Source organism: Carassius carassius, chromosome 15, assembly GCF_963082965.1.
Source record: "Carassius carassius chromosome 15, fCarCar2.1, whole genome shotgun sequence".
NCBI lineage: Eukaryota > Metazoa > Chordata > Actinopteri > Cypriniformes > Cyprinidae > Carassius > Carassius carassius.
The window spans coordinates 31543264-31567504 of record NC_081769.1 but is presented as its reverse complement, the minus strand read 5'-3'; the positions used below and the strand labels follow the sequence as shown (position 1 = coordinate 31567504).

The following is a 24241-nucleotide window of genomic DNA, read 5'->3' as shown; positions in this document are numbered from 1 at the left end:
TAAAATGTTATAGTTTATGAATTTAAACTATTAATAAAAAAACATGTTATATAATATGAATAATACTAAAACAACACAGTTACCAAATCCAAACATTTTGAATTCCTTTTTAATAGTTATAATTACATGCTTTTTTTGCAAGTGTGGACATGCTACAATATACCAAGTTATTTTCAACATGGTACAACAGTATTTTGATGTTTTTTGGACATGCATCACAGTAATAATGTTTTTTTTTTTTTTTTGACATGTATCATAATTCATTTATCATGCTCTGTATTAAATGCATTATCTGTCATCAACAGAACTTTATTGTAGATGAAGTCCAATATTTCACAACTGTGTGTGTGTGTGTGTGTTTGCACAGGCTTGTTGTCCTGTCCCTAATCTGTAAAGCTGCTCCCACCCTCTGACCTCCCCTCATCTCTAATATCATCCCGCTGTTATGGACTAATCCTTGCAGTGTTATTACCCAGCGCTTAAATCTGCTGAAATACATACAGACCAATGAAAGACACAAATGCACATACACAGCATAAAAGCCCTGCAAACCTCAGCAAGTCAATCCTCAACACCCACACAATTCAAAACACAATATATAATGGTCTGTAAAGCCTCATGTCTGCACAACATCAGACAACCTGAAAGAGCACAGCCACACTCCCACACAATACACAATAGACGGCCGTCTGACATTACACCAGCATCACTGAATAGTGCTGGTTATGGATAAAGGTGGATTTGACAAAGTAATGAAATACCACAAATTAGATATTTAATATCTCAATTGCTGCTTATATGAAACATTTATTAAATTGGATTATTACTGTTTTCATAGTATTTTTGATTAATTTTTAATGCATATTTGGGGAGCAGAAGGGACTTCTTAAAAAAAAAAAATAATAATAAAATAAATAAATAAAATCAAACTGACACCAAACATAGTATGAAATCAAGTGATATAAAGGGGTAACATGAATCAACTTTAATATATGTGATAATAAATGTAAGGAACATAATTTATATTTATAAAATATATAACATATATATAAATTTGAACTATATATAATTAAAAAAATAATTTCTTTTAATTTTTTAATCTAAATTTTAAATTTAGGATTGGCTATATTAAAAAAAAAAAAAAAATACAGTTTCTTATGCTCACCAAGGCTGCATTTAATTGTTCAAAAATGCATACAAATTCTGAATTATTATTATAGTTTAAAATATTTGTTTTATATTTGCATATTGCATTAAAATGCCTTTGATGCGCAGCTGAATTTTCAGCATCATTACTCCAGTCTTCAGTGTCATGTGATCCTTCAGAAGCTTAATTAGTAGAAGAACAGCATTTTATTGCAATACAAATCTTTGGTAACATTACAATTGTTTTGACTGTCACTTTTGACCAATTTAATGTGTCCTTTCTGATTTGTCAATATATTTATCCAAGTATATCACATAGCCTTAGTACTGCAATGATGGTGAAGAGTGTGTGTGTGGGTGTGTATGTGGGCTGGAAACACAGAACCTGCATGCAACTGCTAAGTGTCTTCCTTTGGCTACCGGTATTGGCGATGGGAAGGAACTGAAAAACTGTACCTGCAGAGCCTCCAGGAAACGGAAAGAGCCCAGGCGGCGTCCTCGAGGCACGAGACAAAAAGTGGAGTTATGTAGCATTTCTTTATAGTCATACCTGTTAAGAAAAAGAAAAGGAAGGAAGCACATATTAAGAACCAAGGTCAGAAACCATCCTGCTGCATGAAAACAGGAGGTGAACATCATATTTGCATGGAAACTCAGTTAGCGCTCATCACATCTGGCACAGATTGTGAATCAAGCATGTTCAGTGGTCTGAACACACTCATACATTCACTGTGGAAAAAAGCAACTACATACTTTCCAGTTTACAGGAACGTTTGAGTCACGAATATCACTAGAAAACTACATAAAACCCCCTGTTAGAGCAAAAGAATTTCCCCCAAATGCTGTCTCAACTATTCAAACACAATTGCTGAAGAATTACAACTATAAGCAGCAGAACTAGTCAAAATAACCAACTAGATCTCCATAGCAGCAACTGGCAAATAACCAAAATAATCTAGCATCCCATAATAACCAGTCAAAATTCCAACGCAACCAGCCAGACGCCAAAGCAACTCCTAGTAACCTGCCACTCAGCAACTACTCAAAATACCAAAGCAACCATCTGGAGTACCTTAGCAATGTCAATTAACCGGCTACAACATCTGAGCAACCAACTAGAATGCCACAGCAGTGTAGTATACTGAGCAGTGTAGTACTGAGAGTATACTGGGCAGAATGCAGTGAAGCATAGCATGCATTATTATATTTTATAAAATAATTTAAAGACTTTTTATCTAAAACAATGTAATTTCTTTTTATTGCAATCAAGGTGTTTAGACTAGTTTGTCATAAATACTATAAAATCATTCTAATATGTTGATTTGATGCTCATTAAACATTTCTTATTAGTATTTTTGTGATACTTTTTTTTTTACAGGATTGTTTGATGAATAGAAATTTCAACAACAGCATTAAAGAAATAAAATAAAAAAACTAACATAATAAATTACTTAAATGTATGTAAACCTTTTACCACACAATAAAAAAATACTTTTTCAGAGTTTATATCTCACAAAATCTGACTTTGTTTCTAGCAGTTGAAGTATATATCTCACAAATTTTGAGTTTATCTCTTGCAATTCTGTTTATATCTCGTAATTCTGAATTTAGATCTTAAGATTCTACATTTATATCACTCGATTTTATCCCACAATTCTGAGTTTATCCCCCACAATTCTGAGTTAATATCTCATAATTCTGAGTTTATATCCCACAATTCTGAGTTTATATCCCACAATTCTGAGTTTATCACCAACAATTCTGAGTGTACATCTTGCTGTTCTGAGTTAATATCTCGTGATTTTGAGTTTATCCCCCACAATTCTGAGTTATTATCTCGTAATTCTGAATTTCTATCCCTCAATTCTGAATTTATATTCTAAGTTTATATCCCACAATTCTGAGTTTATATCCCGCAATTCTGTTTATATCCTACAATTCTGAGTTTATGTCCTACAATTCTGAGTTTATATACCACAATTCTGAATTTATGTCCTGCAATTCTGAGTTTATAAACTGCAATTCCAAGTTTAAATCTCACAATTCTGTCAAAAAGTCAAAATTGTGAAATAAAGTTGCAATTACCCTTTTGTGTTTTTATTTTTTGGTAAAAACAAAAAATGTCTCCTGTTTGTCCCAATGCCAGTGTGACTGATAGAAACCACACATCAATCTAACCTGCTTCTTGTAAAAAAGGGGTTACAGACATTTAGCGTCATAGTATGAATCACACCCAAGTATGCACAGACATACACGTCCACGCTCTTGACCTCTCGACCTCTGCTTTGTAGGCTGCTCTTGCACTATGGTGGGATATAAGCTTCAGCAAATGCTTTGAGCAGTTTCAGTCGGCAGTTGGATTAAGTGGCTGTATGGAATTCCTAATTCAACATTCCTGCTTTTTTGCCCGTCTCGCCCTCCCTTCTCCTCTCTTACATATTCTCCTCCACCATGTTCTCCACTCCTTCTCCTCCCTCTCTCCAATGAGTAATCGTGATGCTGTGCATTCGAATGTGAAGTCCCTGAGGTCTTCCTTCACCTCTGCTCTTCAGCGTGGATGAAGGAAGGTCAAGATGCCTGCAGACAGTGAGAAAGAAACTGCCTGGACTTCGGGTCTGATGCTCTCCAGGTTGAGAGTTGGCTGGTGTTGTAGGATGCTGTAATAACCTTAGATGACCTGTTGGCTCAGAGGGCAACCTGATATGGGTTGTCTGAAAATAGGACGGGATGATGCATTCGAAAGACTTCATAATTCGACAGAACCACACAGCTAATCCTGCCGGCTCATTGTGTGCAGACTAATTTTTATTTTTAATATGTCTCTCAAGCAGATATTTAAAAAGAATGTTTTGTGTATTTTCAATTTTGTTGTGCTGTCCTTAAAGGCTGTCTGCAATCATTTACTAATAAAAAATAAAAATAAAAACTTGGCTGGGACTTAATTTTATTCATCACAAATTGACTGGATGAAATGTGAGCACACATACTAGAATGGGGTTTTGAAATGGATTATTAAATGAATGGACTGGGTATCAACTTAAGCTCTAGTTTATTTCTTGAAGCCGGATGGCAGGCGTGACCACAGTATAGCACAGCACACAGCTCCTGTTATAACGAATCGCAGTGAGCTCACACACGCAGGTCAGGGGTAACTGCAACCCTACGCCATTACTCAAACACAAGAAGCCAGTCGAGCGCAGCCGGGGTGAGGAAGTTCACTGCATGCAGGAAGTGATGGAGTGGGTTGTGGGAAAGAACTTTCTGTTGGAATAAACACATCCATATTTCAGCTCCATGGGCCACCACGCTGATGATGACCACACGCAACTCCACAACATACTACACTCCTATTAATAAAGCTTCTTCACTGGCATTGCTGGTTCCATGTAGAAGCTTTAACATTCATGGAAACTTTACACTGCAGAAAATGGCACTTTACAGTGGAAAAGAAGGTTCTTTAGATTATTAAAACGTGGTTGTTTTAAGAACTGTTCACTGAAATGTTTTGGGGGGACTGGCTTTAAATGAATTTTCTGCATTGAATGCAACTTACACTCTATTAGAAGTATCTGTTGCATGTTTATTTCCACAAACAAAAAAAACAAAAAAATATTAATATATATATATATATATATATATATATATATATATATATATATATATATATATATATATATATATATATATATATATATTTGAAAACATAATAAAATCTAATTTTGAAATGTGCTAATTTGAAAGTTTTGAATGCCAATATATGCAACATGTTATGGCTATCTATCGCCAGAGGTACTATACTGTTAACTAAAACTATTTAAATGGTTTTCATTAACTGAAGTAAAACTGAAATTAAACTAATTCAAATATCATAAAACAAAACTTATACGGAATTATATTATGTTTACGTAAAAAATGACTGAAATACGTAAATTAAGCTAAATACAATAAAAAAATCGCTAAAAACTAAATTATTAAAAGAGCTTTGCGACTGTTTTTTGTGGTCAGCTTCTCTATCAAGTTGACAAGTGCGCAAGATGCATAAGAAAAAAGAGGGAACTAGGACGTAGGCGGTCAAACTGTCTAAGTTTTCTTTGTTATGTTTATATTTGGCATTGTTGCCATAGCAGCCGGTTGGCATGGGTGGCATCTGTGCCTTAAATCAGATTAGTGGAAATGAGAGCTCGGATGGCAACTGCTAGTTTCACCAATGCTGCCAACCTGCTTGTAATGACTGTGTAATCAGAACAAGATTAAACCCATACTTAACACCCGTCCCGACACTCGTACACACGCACAACTTCATGAGCATGTTACAACTGTTTTAACATCCATGGGATCAAGAGAAGAGCAGCCTCTGAAGATACTGATTGAAGCAGATCCAGATGAAAGCAGTTGGTTTGAGTCTCTTGTGGATGGGAGTAAATCCAAGGCACCATGACACATATGCACTTACGATACAGATTTATGATGCCGCATTTTGTCCTATTAAAATCCATTCACATAATATAATAAACTGACTCATAATCCAAAAAGCCATACTTTAAAAACAGCCCAACACAGTGCATTTGGAATATTATATTATTGTTTTTATTTGTTAAATCCCCCATTTTTTTCTTATTGCAAATGCAATACCGCTGTACTGTGATCTGTTCTTTTATAACCAAAAATAATATAAATGCATGAAAAAGTATTCAAAATGCATCATTTAAATCACGATATCATAGATATAGATGCAGAAGAAAATATCATGAACTTGTATCATAGGTTCATGAACAAAGTTTTAAGCATGTACCATGGCAAAAAAATACACTGTAAAAAATCTAACTTTAGAAAAGTTAGTTAAATTATTTGTGTGAACCGAACAAAAAAACTCTGAACATGTCGCTACCAAAAGTTGTATTTGTAAAAGTATTTGCTCACAACATATCCAAATGTTCTCCTAACTTTTCAAATAGAGTCATGTGAACAAACTATTTTACACTGAACAATATTGCACAAGTTCCCAACATGCACTGCAGCTTGATAACATTTTATGTTAATTATTATTCAAATATTATCATTGTTTTAGAAATTTCTGGCTTAATTTATGCTTCTGCTGCTGTTGTCACTGTCAGTTAGCTGCCATGTGGATCAGAGTTTATATTTTTACTGATTTACAATTTTTTAATCCTCACTATGGTTGAGAATAGTATGCTAAGGTACTGTATATATGCATCTCATTGCAACGTATATAATACATTTGTCTATTAGATGTTTGCCTTAAGAAGCAAATACTTATAAAAAAAAGTATTAAAAAATAAACATAAATCTAAAACGAAGAGTACTGTTTAAAAAAATTAGCATTGCTAAAAGATCTTTGTTTGCTCAGACAGATCTTTCAACACTCCGTAGACTGACTTTTATGCATTAGATGAACTAAAGTTTTGAAGTTGTCCGTTGCTAGTTGAGTTAACTTAAGTTGATTGCGATAGGTTACCTTTTTTATTTGAGTTAGGTCAACTTTCTTTTTTTTTTTTTTTTTTACAAAAAAAAACATGATATTACTATGTTTGATCAACTGTTATTGTTATGGTATTGTAATCATTCAGTATAATGGTGTGCATAAACTGGCCAGTATGATTTTTTGTAGTTATTAATCATTTTATTCAGCAAGGGTGCATTCAATTAATCAAAAGTGACAGTAAAGAATGTTTTTAATGTTACAAAATTCAATGTTCCATTTCAAATACATTGAATTTCTATTCATCAAACTTGACAAAAATATTTAGCAGCACAACTGATTTCAACAATGATAATATTAATAATAATAATAATAATAAATGTTTATTAAGCAGCAGAGCAGAATATTAGAATGATTTCTGAAGGATCATGTGACACTGAAGACTGAAGTTAAGATGCTGAAAATACAGCTTTGCATCCCAGAAATAAATTACATTTTAAAATGTATTCATAAAGAAAATGGTTATTTAAAATTTTAATAATATTTCAAATTTTTATGGTTTTTATTTAAAATTTTTATAAAATCCTGCAATATAGAGACTTCTTAAACATCTTTCTCTTTAACATTAACACCAAATACAGGTCTTGTAACTGTAGAAAAACTGCTTTATGCTTCTGCTGGTTACACTCGGTCAAATCTAATAGAGATGTTTTCACTACAATGTCACTACAATGGAGTCACTACAATGCCAACTACACACTTCCCCTTTAGCTTGTTAGACAAAAGATGTCATTTGACTTCCACAAACAACAATGCATATTAAGATCAAAAGTGCAACGGTTGCATCCGCTGTCTGCACTAATAATAAGACATTAATGGCTCAGGCACAGCTGGTTTGCCGATGTCCATTTATCCTGTAATCCTGCCCTGCTGACAGAGCCAAAACGCCATTTGTAAAGTCCAGAAGAGCTACTGCAAATTACAGAGGGGGAAAAAAAATTATCTAATAGTATGCAGTATTTATAAGCACAATTATATTGCATGCAATTATAATGGCATGTAGTTGTCAAAAAACATGAACATTGTGAAACACAAGTGCCCTAAAGGTTAAGTGTGTCACTTTACACATCAAATGATATTAGAAAACTGATGACCAGTTTCAAACGGGCTGAGCCAATAGTAGTTAAGCATGGCCCATCTACTTTCTAGTGGCTTTTAGAGCCTCGTTTTGCGTTTATAATCACAGTCTTACAAACCATTCCAACTAAAACCTTGAGGGAAAAATATTTTTAAATAAGAACTGAATGAGCTGTTGAGCTTAATGGTGTTAACGTTGAAGTCAAGCGACCATAGCCTATGTTTACAATCTGGTGATTGTATTTCGGCTTCAAAGCTCATTCAAAATGGTGTTAATTTGTGAAGATTATCATGATGAACAAAGCAGAAGCATAAACTTTTGCAGGCCACAGAGTTTATTTTCTGCAATAATCCAAAAGCCAATGGAAAAACCTATTGGGTTTTTGTCGAGGGATCAATCTAGACGGCCTTTAAAAACACGTCATCACTGCAGAGCTCTATAGAAAACAACCATCTGGATGGTTAAAAAGTTCTACATAAACCGAATGCAGGGAATTAGCAGCATCCAAATGAACTTACTTTCAAACACAAAGCACATTTGCGCATAAGAAACTAGGACACGTTGTCGCAAGGTCTTCTGTCTCTCCAGAGTCAGAAAAACTTCCCTGCAGTCGTAACTTTCACTCGAGTTACTTTTGACTGGGCTAAAGGCTAAAGGCTACTGGAAAGTTTATCCGCACTGCCATGGCAGATGGTCCAAACGGATGTCTGGCCTCAAGGGCAAATACAGCTGATAAATTATCCACTGCAGACTGTGTCATTAATCATAACAGACTCAAGTTAATATCATCCTGTGCTGTCCTGTAATTACACTGGGAATTCACACTTGGGAATTTGGGATTTATTCTCTGAGCTGCCATTATCAAAACAACCCATGTATACGCCAAAAAATCAACAACACAGACAGCCAGGTGGGTTTATTAGGGAGGAAAAAGGCAGAATTAAGGCACTGATATACTTCAAGCAAATTCTAAAACTAAACTGGTGTCATTTTGAACAAAATGAGGTCAAACAAAGTTGTTTGGAGTTCGTTTAGGGTGTTTAAGACAGTTTGCCTTAGTGAACATGAACAGATGAGCTTTGAACTCCCATTGGTCAGTGGCGATTATGTAATAAGTGGTTGTGGCTTTGGGGCTCCGCCTTCTTTAAAAATGTTCTTGTTTAAAATTGTAAAGTAGTTTGCTTTAAAGCAGCCTATTGTTTAATAATGTATGTCAATACATAAATAAAAAAGTACTAAAAAATAAATAACAGATGTAAACGACAAAAACATTCAACGTACAAATAAAAATTAATATAAAATAAAAATAAAAGGACAAAAGAATTGCCAATCAGAAATTTTATTCAACTAAAAATGAATTAAACCATAGTACATAAAAAACAAAAATTAAGTTCTTAATAAATATAAAAAATAATAAAAAGAAATAAACCAAACAAACATACAATGAAAAAAAAAATTATAAAAAAATAACTGAGGTAAACAAACACAGTATAAACGATCGAAGCAAATAAACTATATAAATAAAACCATAATGAACTAAATAAATAAAATTATAAATAAAAATTAAGTAAACTATAAAAACAAATACATTTATAAATAAATAAATATGAAGTACTTAAACATGCTAAATAATAATGTTACTAAAGGTTTTGTATTATATATATATACATATATACATATATATATATATATATATATATATATATATATACATATATACATATACATATATATATATATATATATACATACATATATATATATATAAACACTAGTAAGCTTTTTCTGTATTTTAACTACAAATAGACTAATACAATTATATTGTTATTGAAATCAGCACAAATTAAATATAGAAGGAATTTTATACCTTTTACACAGCTTTTAACTTGCTTTTAAGTGCTTCATGATGTGACTTTTCCTGACTGGAGTGCAAATGTCCAATCCGATGCTTTCTTATCTGCTGGTTTTTCACCACTGTCTTCTTTGTTGTGTTTATTTGATCATTAAAGAGTTAGTTCACCCAAAAATGAAAAGTGGCTTGTATTTTACTCACCCTTAAACCATCCTTAAATACATTAAATAAAGTAAGCGCATTCATCATTAAACTGTTTCGTATGATAGATAGTGGAAGTGATAGAAAAATGTGTTTATTACATTTGAAATATGCATATTTTCGGACAAAAACGCATTGATTCACTACAGGAGGCTTTCATTCACACCCCTGAGCCATGTATGGCACATTTTATTATGGATGCACGCACTTTATTTAACACGTTTTGGACTGTTAAAATGAAACACCCACCCACTAAAATGATAAGAGCTTAGAAGAGCCAGGACAATTGTTTTAATGTAATTCCGATTGGATTCATCTGAAAGAAGAAAGACATATACACCTATGATGGCTTATGGGTGAGTAAAACTGGCTAATTTTTATTTATGGGTTAACTAACCCTTTAAGAGGAAAGGAACAGCATATATTTACTTATTCATCTAAACAAAATTTGCAGCCACGTCAAGATGTCCACTAACAGTATATTGCTATATCAGATATCTAAGCGAAGAACGTATACACACTTTGCAGTGAGTATATCAGATGCTTTAGGTTAAACAAGGAAACTTTCCCTTTTTTTTTTTTGACCCATGCTACAGCGGTGTGCTCCAATGCTCCTGTTTTCTCTCAGGAATCGTGTCTCAGACCTGAGGGGGAAAACACAGCATGGTCCGGTCTTCGAGATTTCTCGTCCTTATTAAAAGCCCAGCGAGGGTGTCGAGTGGGAGAGGAAAGGGGCAGGGAATCAGTGACCCCGGCAGCGGCGGGTCTCCAGAGCAGGAGGAAGGTGAACGCAGTCACTGAGATGCACTAATGAGCTCGCTAGCTCTGTTGGATGACCGCTGAGGCTCGACACAGGCGCCGATTTGGTGAGAACTAGTCATAATTAGGAACTCGTGTCTGAGCGCATGCACACGTCTACACGACTGAGGTGTCGCTTCCTGAAGAAGGGGTGTGTTTGTTTGTGGCAGGACGGGACATGAGTTTCAGACACTGTCGTGGCCCATGTTGACCCTGGCCATCTGGTCAGCCCGTAGTAGATGTTGCTCCTGTCCGTGGAGAAAGATCTAGCGGCTGTCTCCATGTTCTTGCTGGTTGTGCTCAACATGTAGTTAATGTGCATCCAGGGCAAGTGCAGACAACGGTTTAATTGGACACATTTAATGAGAGAGAAGATCAAAGTAGGACAAATAACATTATATAAATAGCACTGTGGACTACAAATATCAATGAGATACTTGTTTTATCTTTCTTTTCGGACTTTCTATTCTTTGATCAACACTTTTCATGGAAAACCGTATATTCTTGATGTTTTAAATAAGAGTAAAATGTAGATATATGCTAACATTCACAAGTTCCTTCCTCAGTGCATGGAGGAGTTATTCAGAAAATGACTGTCCATATTTAAATATCAACCCCTATTGAGTTTAAACATGAGAATAAACATAATTAAATAATATATGTAAATAAAAAAAAAAAATTATAAAATAAAAAATTAATAAAATGTGACAAAAAAATACAAAAAAAATAAAAAATAAAATAAAAATACAATCATTAATATATTAAATAAACTAAAAATAAAACTAAAACAACAAACAGTTATCTGCCTTTTACATTTTTAAATAATGTATAAGTAAATATAAAGTACCGTAATAAAAAATAATATATTTTTAAGAATATTTTTATTCAAAAACAACAAATAAGAATCGCAAACAAACATTAAGTATAAACTAAATGTATACTAGCCTAAATATATAAATATACTAAATTAACACAATTTTTTTTACTTAAATAAAACATTTAATGAACTAAAAATAAATAACTAATAAATAACTTAATAGTAAAAACTATACACAAGCAAACATATAAATAAATAAATATGAAGTATAAAACATTTTAAATAATTCTGAGGTAAAAAAAAAAAATCAGAAAGAAGGCAAAAAACATTGTAACTATTAAAAAAATGAAAAACACTGTATTTTAACTAGGGATGCGGACCGAAACCCGGTATTAAAATGGCCCCGGGGCTAAATTATGAAAGACCGTAGTATCAGTAAGATCTGACGGTATCGGTTCTGCTTTCGGTACTGGAGGGGAAAAAACTTGTGTACCATGTATTTATGCTTAATAATGTTATCGTGCACATTTTATCTCACCAAACATTTCTAATGTGCGATCATATTAAGACGTTTGTCTGTGAGATCTGCGAGATATCTCATGCGTGCCGTGGAGGCTATAAAGGTAAATCAGTAGCAAAACTCGAGAGGTTGAAGATATGAATGTGAGAACTTGTCATATTAATATTTGTATTTGTAAGTTAAAATTTACACTCACAGCTCTGATGTGAAAAGTTGAATCTTTCAATTTGCACACACAGACAATGATCAAAACACCCGTGTTTTGAATTGGAAGTTGTAGATTAATAGTCACAAATGTGTAGAATGACATTCACACAAAGAAAATGACATACACACATTTTTACGACATATTTACTTTTGCACTTTACTTCAGTTTCGCTGCACAACGTCAAGTCGGCACTTACAACCTCTCAGATATGGAAGTACAAGTTCAAATCCTAGCCCTCTGACTTTTGCTACTCTTTTTGCGGTATTCTGTTGCAAAATCTCACTTGTGCACTTGTATATGCAGATGTGAGAGAGCAGAGCTGGGGGCGGGGCTTTGGTGCGAATGAAGACATTTTATAGGTCGATGCCCGACCAATTAACAACGCCAACTGTTTTCACTGAATATCCTTAGCTTTGACAGGATTTTAAGACACTGCATTCATTTTGCCATTCAGGTATTATCTAGTAGACAAAAAATGCAACATATTTTATATGTATATCCCACTGCATATCACTCTACCAGAGTTGCAATATAATGCTGTTTTTATTATTTTTATGTTTTGTAAAAATAATTTTAACTTCTTCATTGGGTTAAATTCCCAATTTGCTTGTCAGTAATGAACCTTTTTAAATGCAACATTATTATTATTATTTTTTAATAAAAATCGAGTGTTTAATAATGTCTAAATGTAAATTAAACAGCAAAACCTAAAAAATAAGCACTTATGACCAGAAATACTGTTTTGAGCAACTAGAGCTAAATACATGTATTTATTAAACATCAACAAGGCCATCTAGTGTTTAAGCAATGGAATTGCATATGAATATTATCTTTCTGGCCACTACTTGGACCAAATGCCTCTAATTTAAAGCGTGCCTCTTTGCACGGGAATTTAAACCTAAATACTACAGTTATTGTAGTATAAATAATAACAATATTAGAAAATGTTATATTTCAAATGGTCATTCATGGATGATAATTATTGCGCATATTATTTAGTACCATGATCTCTTCAAATTAACTAAACAGGACTGAGTTAACATGTAGTACAGTTATTTTATTGGTTAAAAGTTACACTTAATTGTTTAGTCACATTTAACTGCCAAGGAGGAGTATGAGAACATAATGCTGTTCCATTTTCCAGTATAAAATGCTATTGTAACGCATGGTCATTAGTCAACGTAGTTATCCATGCATAATCAATGCACTTTAAGTGTTACAAATTACTAGAAATCGCTGCAAATATAATGAAACTGCTGTCTATCCCAATTAATACATTCAAGCATATTGACAAAATGTTTAGTTTAGTACTATTGATAGCTCCATGAACCACGTGACCGCGTGGCGGTGAGATCAAAGCATGCTCTGGTTCAGCGAGTTTACTTTGCAATATGCAGTGGGATATACATATAAAATATGTTGCATTATTTGTCTACTAGATAATACCTGAATGGCAAAATGAATGCAGTGTCTTAAAATCCTGTCAAAGCTAAGGATATTCAGTGAAAACAGTTGGCGTTGTTCATTGGTCGGGCATCGACCAATAAAATGTCTTCATTCGCACCAAAGCCCCGCCCCCAGCTCTGCTCTCTCACATCTGCATATACAAGTGCACAAGTGAGTTCTGCAACAGAATACCGCAAAAAGAGTAGCAAAAGTCAGAGCGCTAGGATTTGAACTTGTACTTCCAGGTATGAGAGGTTGTAAGTGCCGACTTGACGTTGTGGAGCGAAACTGAAGTAAAGTGCAAAAGTAAATATGTCGTAAACGTGTGTATGTAATTTTCTTTGTGCGAATGTCATTCTGCACATTTGTGACTATTAATCTACAACTTCCAATTCAAAACACGGGTGTTTTGATCATTGTCTGTGTGATATTTGTTACAAATACAAATATTAATATGACAAGTTCTCACATTCATATCTTCAACCTCTCGAGTTTAGCTACTGATTTACCTTCATAGAGGCTGTCTGTCAGTCACACACACACACCACAACGAGTGCGGCGCACACACAGACATAACAGTACGAAAACTCCCGCTTAATAAAGAGTGACGATGGCGAAGAGATTTGCTTAATAATGTTATCGTGCACATTTTATCTCACCAAACATTTCTAATGTGTGATCATATTAAGACGTTTGTCTGTGAGATCTGCGAGATCTCTCATGAGCGCCGCGGAGGCTGTCCGTCAGTCACACACACACACACACACACCACAACGAGTGCGGCGCACACACAGACATAACAGTACGAAAACTTCCGCTTAATAAAGAGTGACGATGGCGAAGAGATTTGCTTAATAATGTTATCGTGCACATTTTATCTTACCAAACATTTCTAATTTGCGATATTATTAAGACGTTTGTCTGTGAGATCTGCGAGATCTCTCATGAGCGCCGCGGAGGCTGTCAGTCAGTCACACACACACAAGAACAAGCGCGGCTCACACACACGCTTAAGGGGCTGTTCACATATCACGTCTTTTGCGCGCTCAAGTTCTTTATTTCAAATGTAGGCGCGCGGTATGCGCGCTCATAACGGAAGTGGAAGAGTTAAAAACATCTAAACTTTTCAGAATGCCGCAAGCGCACCGCAGGTCATGTAACTTCCTCACCTTTTCCGTAACAACGTTGAAAGCTCAGCCAAGATGAAGGAACAGCTTATAGCTGTATGTGGACTTTTAAATTAATTTAGTAGCAGTGCTACTGCAAGCAGTTTTTAGTGCTGCAAATCCATTTATCCATTGCTGAAATTTCCGCTTCTTCATGGAGAGAGCAGGTCATGGTTGCTTGGGGGGGGGGGGGGGAAATAAGAAAGCGGCGTGGCTAGCGTTTTCCACTCGTTTTTAGACGCGATATGTGAACGGCCCTTACAGTACGAAAACTCCTGCTTAATACAAAGAGTGACGATGGCGGAGACAGTAAAACGCAACGCAAAAAGTGTGGTTATACTTCACTAGAGTTGATGCAGACAATGCTGGTTGTCATAAGTGCAACAAAATTTTTGCATGTAAGGGCAGAAACACAAGCAATCTGTCAAAGCATCTTTCAAAAGTGCATTATGTGCAGACAGAGAAATGCAAAGTTTTCGACTGCCTAACACAACACAAAGTAACACAACACAAAGTACCGATAAGAATACAGTTAAAGTACCGGCCCGTTAAGCAGTATCGGTAAGAGTAGTAATACCGTTAAAACCTTAACGATACCCATCCCACGAAAAGACTAATATATGATGACTGAAATGATACCAGATTTTAAATCAGCACAAAACTAACACAGTATATGCTATAGGCTAAAAAAAACACCAACATGAAATTATGTTTGCAGCCTATTTTATTTTCCAAGTTAGGATATTCAACAAGAAAAATTGCTGCATCCTATGAATCATGTAAAATAAAGCAGGATCTTGCATTAGGCTGCTTATTTCTAACTGCTGTTTACGTATCATTTGCAATATCATTATATATTTTGTTACATTTTGATATAATCTACCCTCATGTATCCTTCAAAACCAACTATCTTCACTTAAAATGCCAGTTTTATTCGATTAGAATGAAATAAGAGATGTGAGCAATCTTCTGTAATCCATCATGCACCTCCCTAGAGAAAACAAAAGTCCATTACAGTAAGGTAACAGCACTGGATGCAAACCAGATCTTGTAGACGAGAGAAATCAGAAGAAGAGGCTGGAGAGGTTTGACTTACACGAGTCAATTCAAATACGCTTTTACTAGGTTGTCGTGACACTGTTATTGTGCTCTGCCGTGAATTAGGAGACAGTTGGGAAGCTAAAAATAAAGAAACTGGAGTTGAAAGACATTCTCATAAATAAAAAAAGAGCATCGGGATGAATTTTCGCTGTCTGGTGCTCTAGAAAAAGTGGTTGTGGTTGTGTCAGGCTCCCACTGTCTTTAATCCCCCATGGAGAGTTTTGCGTCGCTAAGCACATGAGTTCAAGCCAAAGGAATGCCAGTCTATGAGACGAACACACACACACACACCAACAATCACACTCCACGTCTCTCGCTTTCAGCATGCATCTAAGATCCAAACGGCCCCTTCAACCCTCTTGGAAACAGCCAGGCTCATTTCCTCACAGCTATGCGCTAGTTTTAGCTTGCAGGGCCAATGCTGACTGCTGGGAAGATCAGCATTTCCAAAGGTCATAAACGATCACATCATGAGACAAGACATCCTTTGAAGACGTGCATTAACAGGCATCTGTCACCGTCCCCCGAAAGAAAACTTGCAAGTGCTTGAGACAGCCTGGAAAAATTCTCAGGCATGTGAAAATAAAATCATTTTTGCATCTAGAAAAGGACGTACAGTAAATCTGCACTCCATATAGCACTTCAAACATACATTAAAAACCTATTTAATGTCATTAGAAACCAAATGCATTAAAAATAATAAATGCAATGGTCGATGTAAGCACCGCAGAATGACTTCCTCACTCTATTATTAATTTGATGCATAAAACAATAGTCTCGTTGGCTCCGTGCTGCTATTATGCGTATAAAGGAGTGGGTGGAGAAACTCCACAGTCAGAGATTTCTAATATTTTCTCAAGCCTTTGGAAAGCATGGGTCATCACTGATGGAAAACCATCACTGAGAATGTTGTTCATGTTTATTCTCCTCTCTATTAGTCACTTGTTCTCATTGCTGCTGGGAATGAAAGTCTTTCCATAAATGGTGAAAAACAAGTCCTTCCAACTCTTACTAGAAGAGACATTTAGTTGAATAGATTATGGTTGCTTATAAACAATATTGGAACAGCTTGCACTTGACTGAGCAGTCACATTAATGAAGAAAAAAAAATGCAAATATGCTGTAAAAAATCACCTAAAATTAAAAATGTGTAATAATTTGTTCACCCTCATGTCATTACAATCCATTCTTTCTTCTGTGAAACACAAAAAAAGACACGTTGAAGAACATTTATGCGTTTATTTGTCCATACTAGTCAATGAAAGCCAATGGGGTCCAACACTGTTTCCACCACAATCTTCTTTTTTATTCCTCAGAAGATGAAGAACGCAAACCATCTAGAACAAACATGTTTAAGAGGGTTTTCAGTGGCTGATGCATATATATGACTAGAAATGTACACTATGGATGAACACAAAATCTAATTATTCGACCAAATTATGCTCTGATGTAAAAAACAAAAAAACAAAAACAAAAACAAATGCTTTTCTTTAGAAAACTGGCAAAGTGGACAGTTTTTGGTTGATGCTGTTAACTAGAAATTAAAATTGTATACATTTGAACTTTTTAAATTCTATCGTTTCAATTGTGATTAAAGTGATAAGGAATAACAATGAGATGAAGGATGGAGATCTTTAGTGAACAACAAAATTCAGTCTGTTCCTCACGCAAAACTATATTCAGAAAACAGAATACAAGTCATATTAATTACTTTTTATGGTGCTTTTTGTCTTTTATTCAGCTTGACAGCCATGATCACTGCAAACTGTTTTTGTATGGAAACAAGTCTTTCAAATTTCTCCTTCTGTTCGCCAAAGTAGAGACAACAGCATATGAGTTTGAAACAACATGAGGGTAAAACTTTTTTTTCTTTTTTTACAAAAATGTAAAATGAACTATACCCCTTTTAACTAAAGGTAAATTCAATTTCAAACACTAAAAAAAGACACGATCAAAGTCTTCCCACCGGTCATGCGTGATTCACAGATCCCTCATTTGTTGAACTGGTTCAAAGAAGCTTCATTAAACATTTACAGTAGCTCAGAGTGGAGGATCTTGACGCAGCTCTGCTCTCTCTGACCCGGGGTTAATTTATCTAATTACTGCACAAAGATTCACATCCACACCGATGCATCTCTCCTTCATTTGCCTTTCATTCCCTCCCTTGCTTCGATCTAATGGGTTTTACATGTACCATTGGTTACAACCATCAATTCAGCACAGATCTAATGAAATTTCATATTATAGAACTGGTGTTCAGAGACCAATAATTGGATATGATATTAATCTGAAAAAGATGTGGTAATCCAATAGTCTGCAACACTTAGATGAGATATATGCATAATATTCATATGCAAGTATTAATTATTTCTGAAACTTAGTGTGTGTACATAAAATCCTAAAATACCAAGTCAGCACATCAGAATGCTTTCTGAAGATCATGTGACACTGAAGACTGGAGTAATGATGCTGAAAATACATCTTTGCATAACAGGAATAAATTACATTTTAACATCTATTCTAATAAAAACCAGCAACTTGCAATAATGTTTCATAAAATTACTGTTATTTCATTTTTGATTAAATAAATGTAGCCTTTTCTTCAAAAACATTATAAATCTCACCAAACTTTTGTGTGAAGTTCCATTTTCATGCCATTGTTACAACACACAAAACAACTACATATTTAAAAAAATATATTATAAATAATAACAATAATAAATTCACAGCTCAAATAGTTTCCTTGTGAAAATTAGAAAATTTAAGTGCCTTATCATAACAATGAGATGACAATATTTTTGTGGTAATCAACAATATGCAATATGTGTTGATTAAGCTTGACTTATGTTCAACCATGATATTTCTTTAGTGAATTATTTATTACAAAAATAAAAATTTTGGCGTCATAATGTAATTGAGAGAACAGTCCACTAAATTATGACTACAATTAAAATTATTAGAATTTTCACACACTGTCACCTAGTCACTTTCACCACAATCACAATCAAGTATTTTTTTTCTTCTCAAATGCTGTTAATAAAACAAAGGTGCTATGATCGAAGTTTCTTGCTACTTCAAAGTTTCTTGTTTCATTAAATGTGTTACCTGCTGGCTCTTTATAATTATTTGTCAAATTTAACATTTCCACACCAAATCTTTTTCATAGTGAAACAATTTTATATTTACATTTAGAAATTTAGCAGATGCTTTTATCCAAAGCGACTTTAGCTTTTTATATAAAGTTGGAAATAGATTTGTCCATTTTTTATATGTAACTACATTATCGTCCTGCTCTAATCAGCTAAATGCAACTATAAGATATTATGCACATATTTGAAAAGTGTTATATAAAATACATTTGACTTGATATAGTTAAAGAAAGACTTTGCTATTTGCAGTTTGCAACAGAACACAGTCAAAAGAGAGGCTTCAGGCCGATCGATCCATCAGGATGAGTCACAGAAACCCAAGAACAGTAGCTTGTGTTGTCTGCGCTCAGCTCATGTGTCGTGAGACACTCAGGGGTCAGTGCTGAAGGCTGATGGAGTGATCGGTAAGGTCACCGCTGGGCTAAAGCTCATTCTGCTCTCTCTGGTCAGCACTACAACTGCTACAGTCCCTGGATGAACCGGCCGCATGCATAATTCACCACAAAGGAAACCGTGTTGACAAAGAGACAAGCTAAGACATGCAAATATTGATTCTACTGTCCTGTAGTGCACAACACGCTCACTTGACTGCTTAATTCACTCCGCTTCGCCAAGCATTACAGCACCAGAGTCAGAAATTAACTAGAGCTTAAGGCACAAATGCCAACAAAAATGACAGAAATAACCTTTATTAATAAACAAACTAAAAAGGTGGTGGTTATGAGGTTGTGATAGCTTGTGCATCATATGCACCAGCTTTTGCTTTGGTCATTTTCTTTTGAATATTAACTGCCAGAATTCTTCAGAATGAAAATGAATTTGAATTAATTTATTAAATTATGGAACTCAAATGAAAAACTGAATTTTTAAATGCGAAAACTGAAAAAAAGAGAAAGCAAAATTACAAAATGCACAGTATATTGTAATACATATTTAAAAATTATATACACAGCTATTGAAAACAATTAAGAGACCACTTGAAAAATTCTCAATTTCTCTGGATTTACAATTTAATAATTAATAATTTAATAATTTTTTATTTAATTATTCAAGATTTATTAACATTTTATATGTATACATTTACAATAAATACTTTTTTTTAAATGTATATTCATGAAAGAATCCTGAAAAAATACTACTGTTTCCACAAAAAAAAAAATTAACAAAAAATAACCAAATAATAAATGTTTCCTGAGAAGCAAATCAACATAATGGAATGATTTTTGAAGGATCATGTGACTGAAAACTGGAGCTGAAAATTCTGTTTTACATTACAGAAATAAATTGCACTTTAAAATATATTAAAACAGAAAAAAAATATTTTAAACTGTAATAATATTTCAGAATTTTAATGCATTTTTGAACAAATTAAGCAGCCCTGGTGAGTGTAATAATAATAAAAAAGTCAGTCAGTCTTTCATGCCATTTTTATGATCAAGTAAAACAACAATTTTCATAGTAAGATGGCACTTGGATGAATTACTACAACTCTAACAACCATTACCCAATTCAACCAGTAATCAAGCACCACACAGACCATAATAACTGCAGGTTATATCGAGTTTCTGACCTACCAGTGGTGAAAAAGCACCACATTAGAAGCAGCAAAGAGATCTCAAGGAACGAATTCAAAATAGTACGCCATAACCTCTCGGGTCAGGGAGAGGCCATTGGGTTTAATGAGGTATGATAGGAACACAGGGGTCCTGCCGAGTGGAATATAATGAAGAGTTCACAGTTCTCCAGAACAGGAAGTGCACAAGCTCACATCCACATGAGAATTCCGAGAATGGAACGGATCCAACGGTGAACCAACTGCTTCAACACCCGGAGAGAGCGAAACTCCAGCAGAGAGGACGTCGAAAACAAGAGCGTGGTGTGGACTAATGCCAGACTGGATTTCTAATTGCATTTGATTTCACTTGGACTCCTAATGAGCTGCACTCAACCAAGCCAATTTGCACTAATTCCTGCACAACTGACACGAGCACAAAAACAGCAAAGACCCGGAATTGAAAGCGGCCGGCAAATCATCCCAAGTAAGCCTGGTTAACACTCTCCCCGGCCAAGACTGTGGGCAGGTAATTAGTTTAACAGCGGGTGGGATTAAAAAGCGAGCTTCCAGCCGAGGCCTTTGGTTATAGCCTCACACAGGGGAGTCCGCAGCGGAGCTGGCAGAACGAACACATGGTTTTTATGAAGCACGGCCAATTTAGAGTGCGGGATCAGAGCCTCGTGCTAATGGACACAGTGCTGTAACCACCTGGATTTCTTCAGTCTTACAGCAAACACAAGAAAAGATTACATGTTCAGTTTTTAGAGAAACTCATATGGACTTAATATGATGTCCAGAAGCTACACAACGTTTAAATATTTACAATGAATAATAATTTTTTTTTCATACGTAATCTTTAGTTAAACTGCTAATTTCCGTCTATGCACTCAAATTAAGCGCTCTCTTCCCTCTATCATTAAAAGATATAACCCTTACTGCTGATTGGCTCAAAGCGAATTTTGGGACTTGGTCCGACACTGTGGTCAAAAGCGTTTTTCAAAAATTCCTTAGTGCACCTTTAAAGGGGTCATCAGATGCGACATGCACTTTTACAAGCTGTTCGAACTGAAAAGTGTGTGTATACAACCACACTATAATCAGGGTTACCAGGTTTTTCACAAGAAAACCCGCCCAATTGCTACTCAAACTGAGTTTCTCAAATCGAGCCAATCTCAGATGTCTATCTGTGTGAGGTTACAAAAACAGGCCCCTCCAACAAATTTGATTGACAGTAGCATTTTAGCACAGACTGGACTGTGTCTTACCTTAGACCCGCCCTAAGAGAGCTGTCATCAGTCTGCCATTGTTTCACCGCCAGAGCAGATGTAGACAAGAATGGCTCCTAAGTTTGAGGTGTTCCGTTGTTAATGTAATAATGAACATAGAAGTGGTCCATTACTATAGACACTATGTTTGTTTGTTAAGAGAAGGGAATGCACCCCTGATCTAACTATATGCTTCTATCTTCGTGCAAATCATTTGTGATCCAGCTTCACCTCCAGAAGAAGTGAGTGTAAGGTTTTTTAATGACTCTTTGCAAATGGCCTTTCTTAATGACGTGCTAGTTAGCAATTTTAACGATGAATGCGGCTGAAGTTGACCACCAAGAGCAGCTTGGAAGAGAGGGGTGGGGTGAGCAGAGCTCATTTGCATTTAAAGCAGCATGCAAGAAAACGGCTTGCTCTGAAAAGGGCTGTTTTCGACAGGGTAAAAACGGTTTCGTTATACACTACCATTGAAAATATTAATCAAACTTTTTTACAGACTTTTCATTAAGACCCTAAAGAATCATATCAATTTGTGGAAAATAGGCATCCGATGACCCCGATGAAGTATTTATATTTATATGAACAAAAACAATTTATATGAGTAAAAACAGTAATAATAATAAGTTATATTTCAGCTAATTTCCTGCCTCAGAATGCAATTGCATGTGGTCAGCAAGGCAGCTCACTAGGTTTTGGAAAAGATTTGCAATAAAGATTAAGAGGGCCTTTAGCTATAATACGGCGATAGCACTAAAGGTTTTCTTGGAGATTCTTGCAAGTGGCTCCTGGTTTATAATCACAGGCTCAAAAAGTTTACTTTGGATAAGAAATTAACACACAAAACTATACTAAACTAATTATATTAGATTATTAGCCTAAATACCATGATGAATGCATTGAGTTTTGGGAACACTATAAAACCCCACCCAAAAAATGTTCCATCTGCAAAAGAACATGAGATTGATATCGTAAAGAAGTGTTTATTTTGCCTGTGCCATTGTTGAGATGTTCAGACAGGTTTGGGAGACGCACCAAGTGGCCAAAGCGTCAAACAAACTTGGGAAAGGTGCAACCTGATCTCCAGCAATCACCAGCGTCACCAGAAAGTGGACAAAGGCCAAGACAAGTCCAGGCAAAAGGCAACAAAACTCCAGTGGTGGGAGGAGAAGCAGGTTATCAGAGACAAGGTAGACATCTTGATTGAAGGGAAATTTCATGCAATTCAACCTCCAAATAAAATTCTTTAAGGACTAGTTCATCCAAAAGAAAAAAAAAAGAAAGAAAGAAAGTGTTGTTACTGTTAACCAAAAAAAAAAAGTGTGTTAATTCAATATGAATATATGAAATATGAATACTATCTATAAATAATACTGAAATATCACTGAATGCCTCCACTGTTGCTCTCTAAACAATGATGTTTAATGTGATTGACTTTCAAAAGCTATTAAATCTTTTTAATTACATTATTTCTGTTGACTATTTTATTACACTTTTATGGTGTTACTGTGTCTCTTTATGGAGCTTGAAAGCACTCATTCATACTCATACAGAAAAAAAAATGGGTCTTCAACCCATTTCAGGTTTGGAATGACATGAGGGTGAACTATTTCTGTGAACTATTCCATGGAAATATTAAAAATAATTGCTATTATTTGGCTAAAGAATCCATTACTACACTTCAAACACCTTTAATGCCTTGGAAGAACCGTTTTTGGGTCTCCAAACAACCTTGTGAGCAGTTCTTAAAAAGAAACCATTATATAGAAGATTTCGTGGCATGAAAAGGTTCCATGGATGTCCAAAGACTCAGATAAAGAACCTTTATTTTTAAGAGTGTAAGGCACTGCCATTGATTTTCTACAATACTCTGATGTGCATATCTGTGGCCCAGGATGCATCAGCCCACAACGGCATGCTTCATGGCCGCCCGCATGTGTACAGGCACAGAACCCTCACATTCTTATCTCCGCAGAAGAAGTGAAGCCTCTGAAAAGGAGATAAGTGTATTTTTAAGAGTGCAGAAGTATCTATCTTCAGGGCAGACAGAGTTGTTCCCAAGCAAAGGCCCTGGCAATGGGCACTGGGTTATCATAGCACCTTTCTTCTTTGTAGAAGGTGCTGCCATTATCAGAATCTATGAAACCAAAAGATTCCTGTGAGTGAGCATGAAAATGGGCAACAACATACAAAAACTAGCATTGAAAGGAATCATTTACTAACCATTAGTGATGCACCGAAATGAAAATTCTGCGCCGAAACCGAAACCGAAAATTTAGGATGCGCTTGGCCGAAAACCGAAACTGAAGCCGAAAATGGCTTCTTTTAAAAACGTATATATATATTGCTTGGATTTAATGGATCTGAATTGAAAAATCACAATATAATAATCAAACTTTTATTAACAGTTACATAACAAAACATAAAATATTTTTTACA

The 24241-nt window shown here is 35.0% G+C and overlaps 1 protein-coding gene across 1 annotated transcript in view; it reads right to left on the bottom strand.

The window, feature by feature from the left end:
• The window catches only part of LOC132158892 (exostosin-1a-like), a 55570-nt gene that overhangs the window by 13612 nt on the left and 17717 nt on the right, over positions 1-24241 (bottom strand). The window contains exon 2 of the mRNA XM_059568506.1: positions 1603-1696. Coding sequence (XP_059424489.1) covers positions 1603-1696 — 94 coding nt within the window. The remainder of the gene's footprint in view (positions 1-1602; positions 1697-24241) is intronic.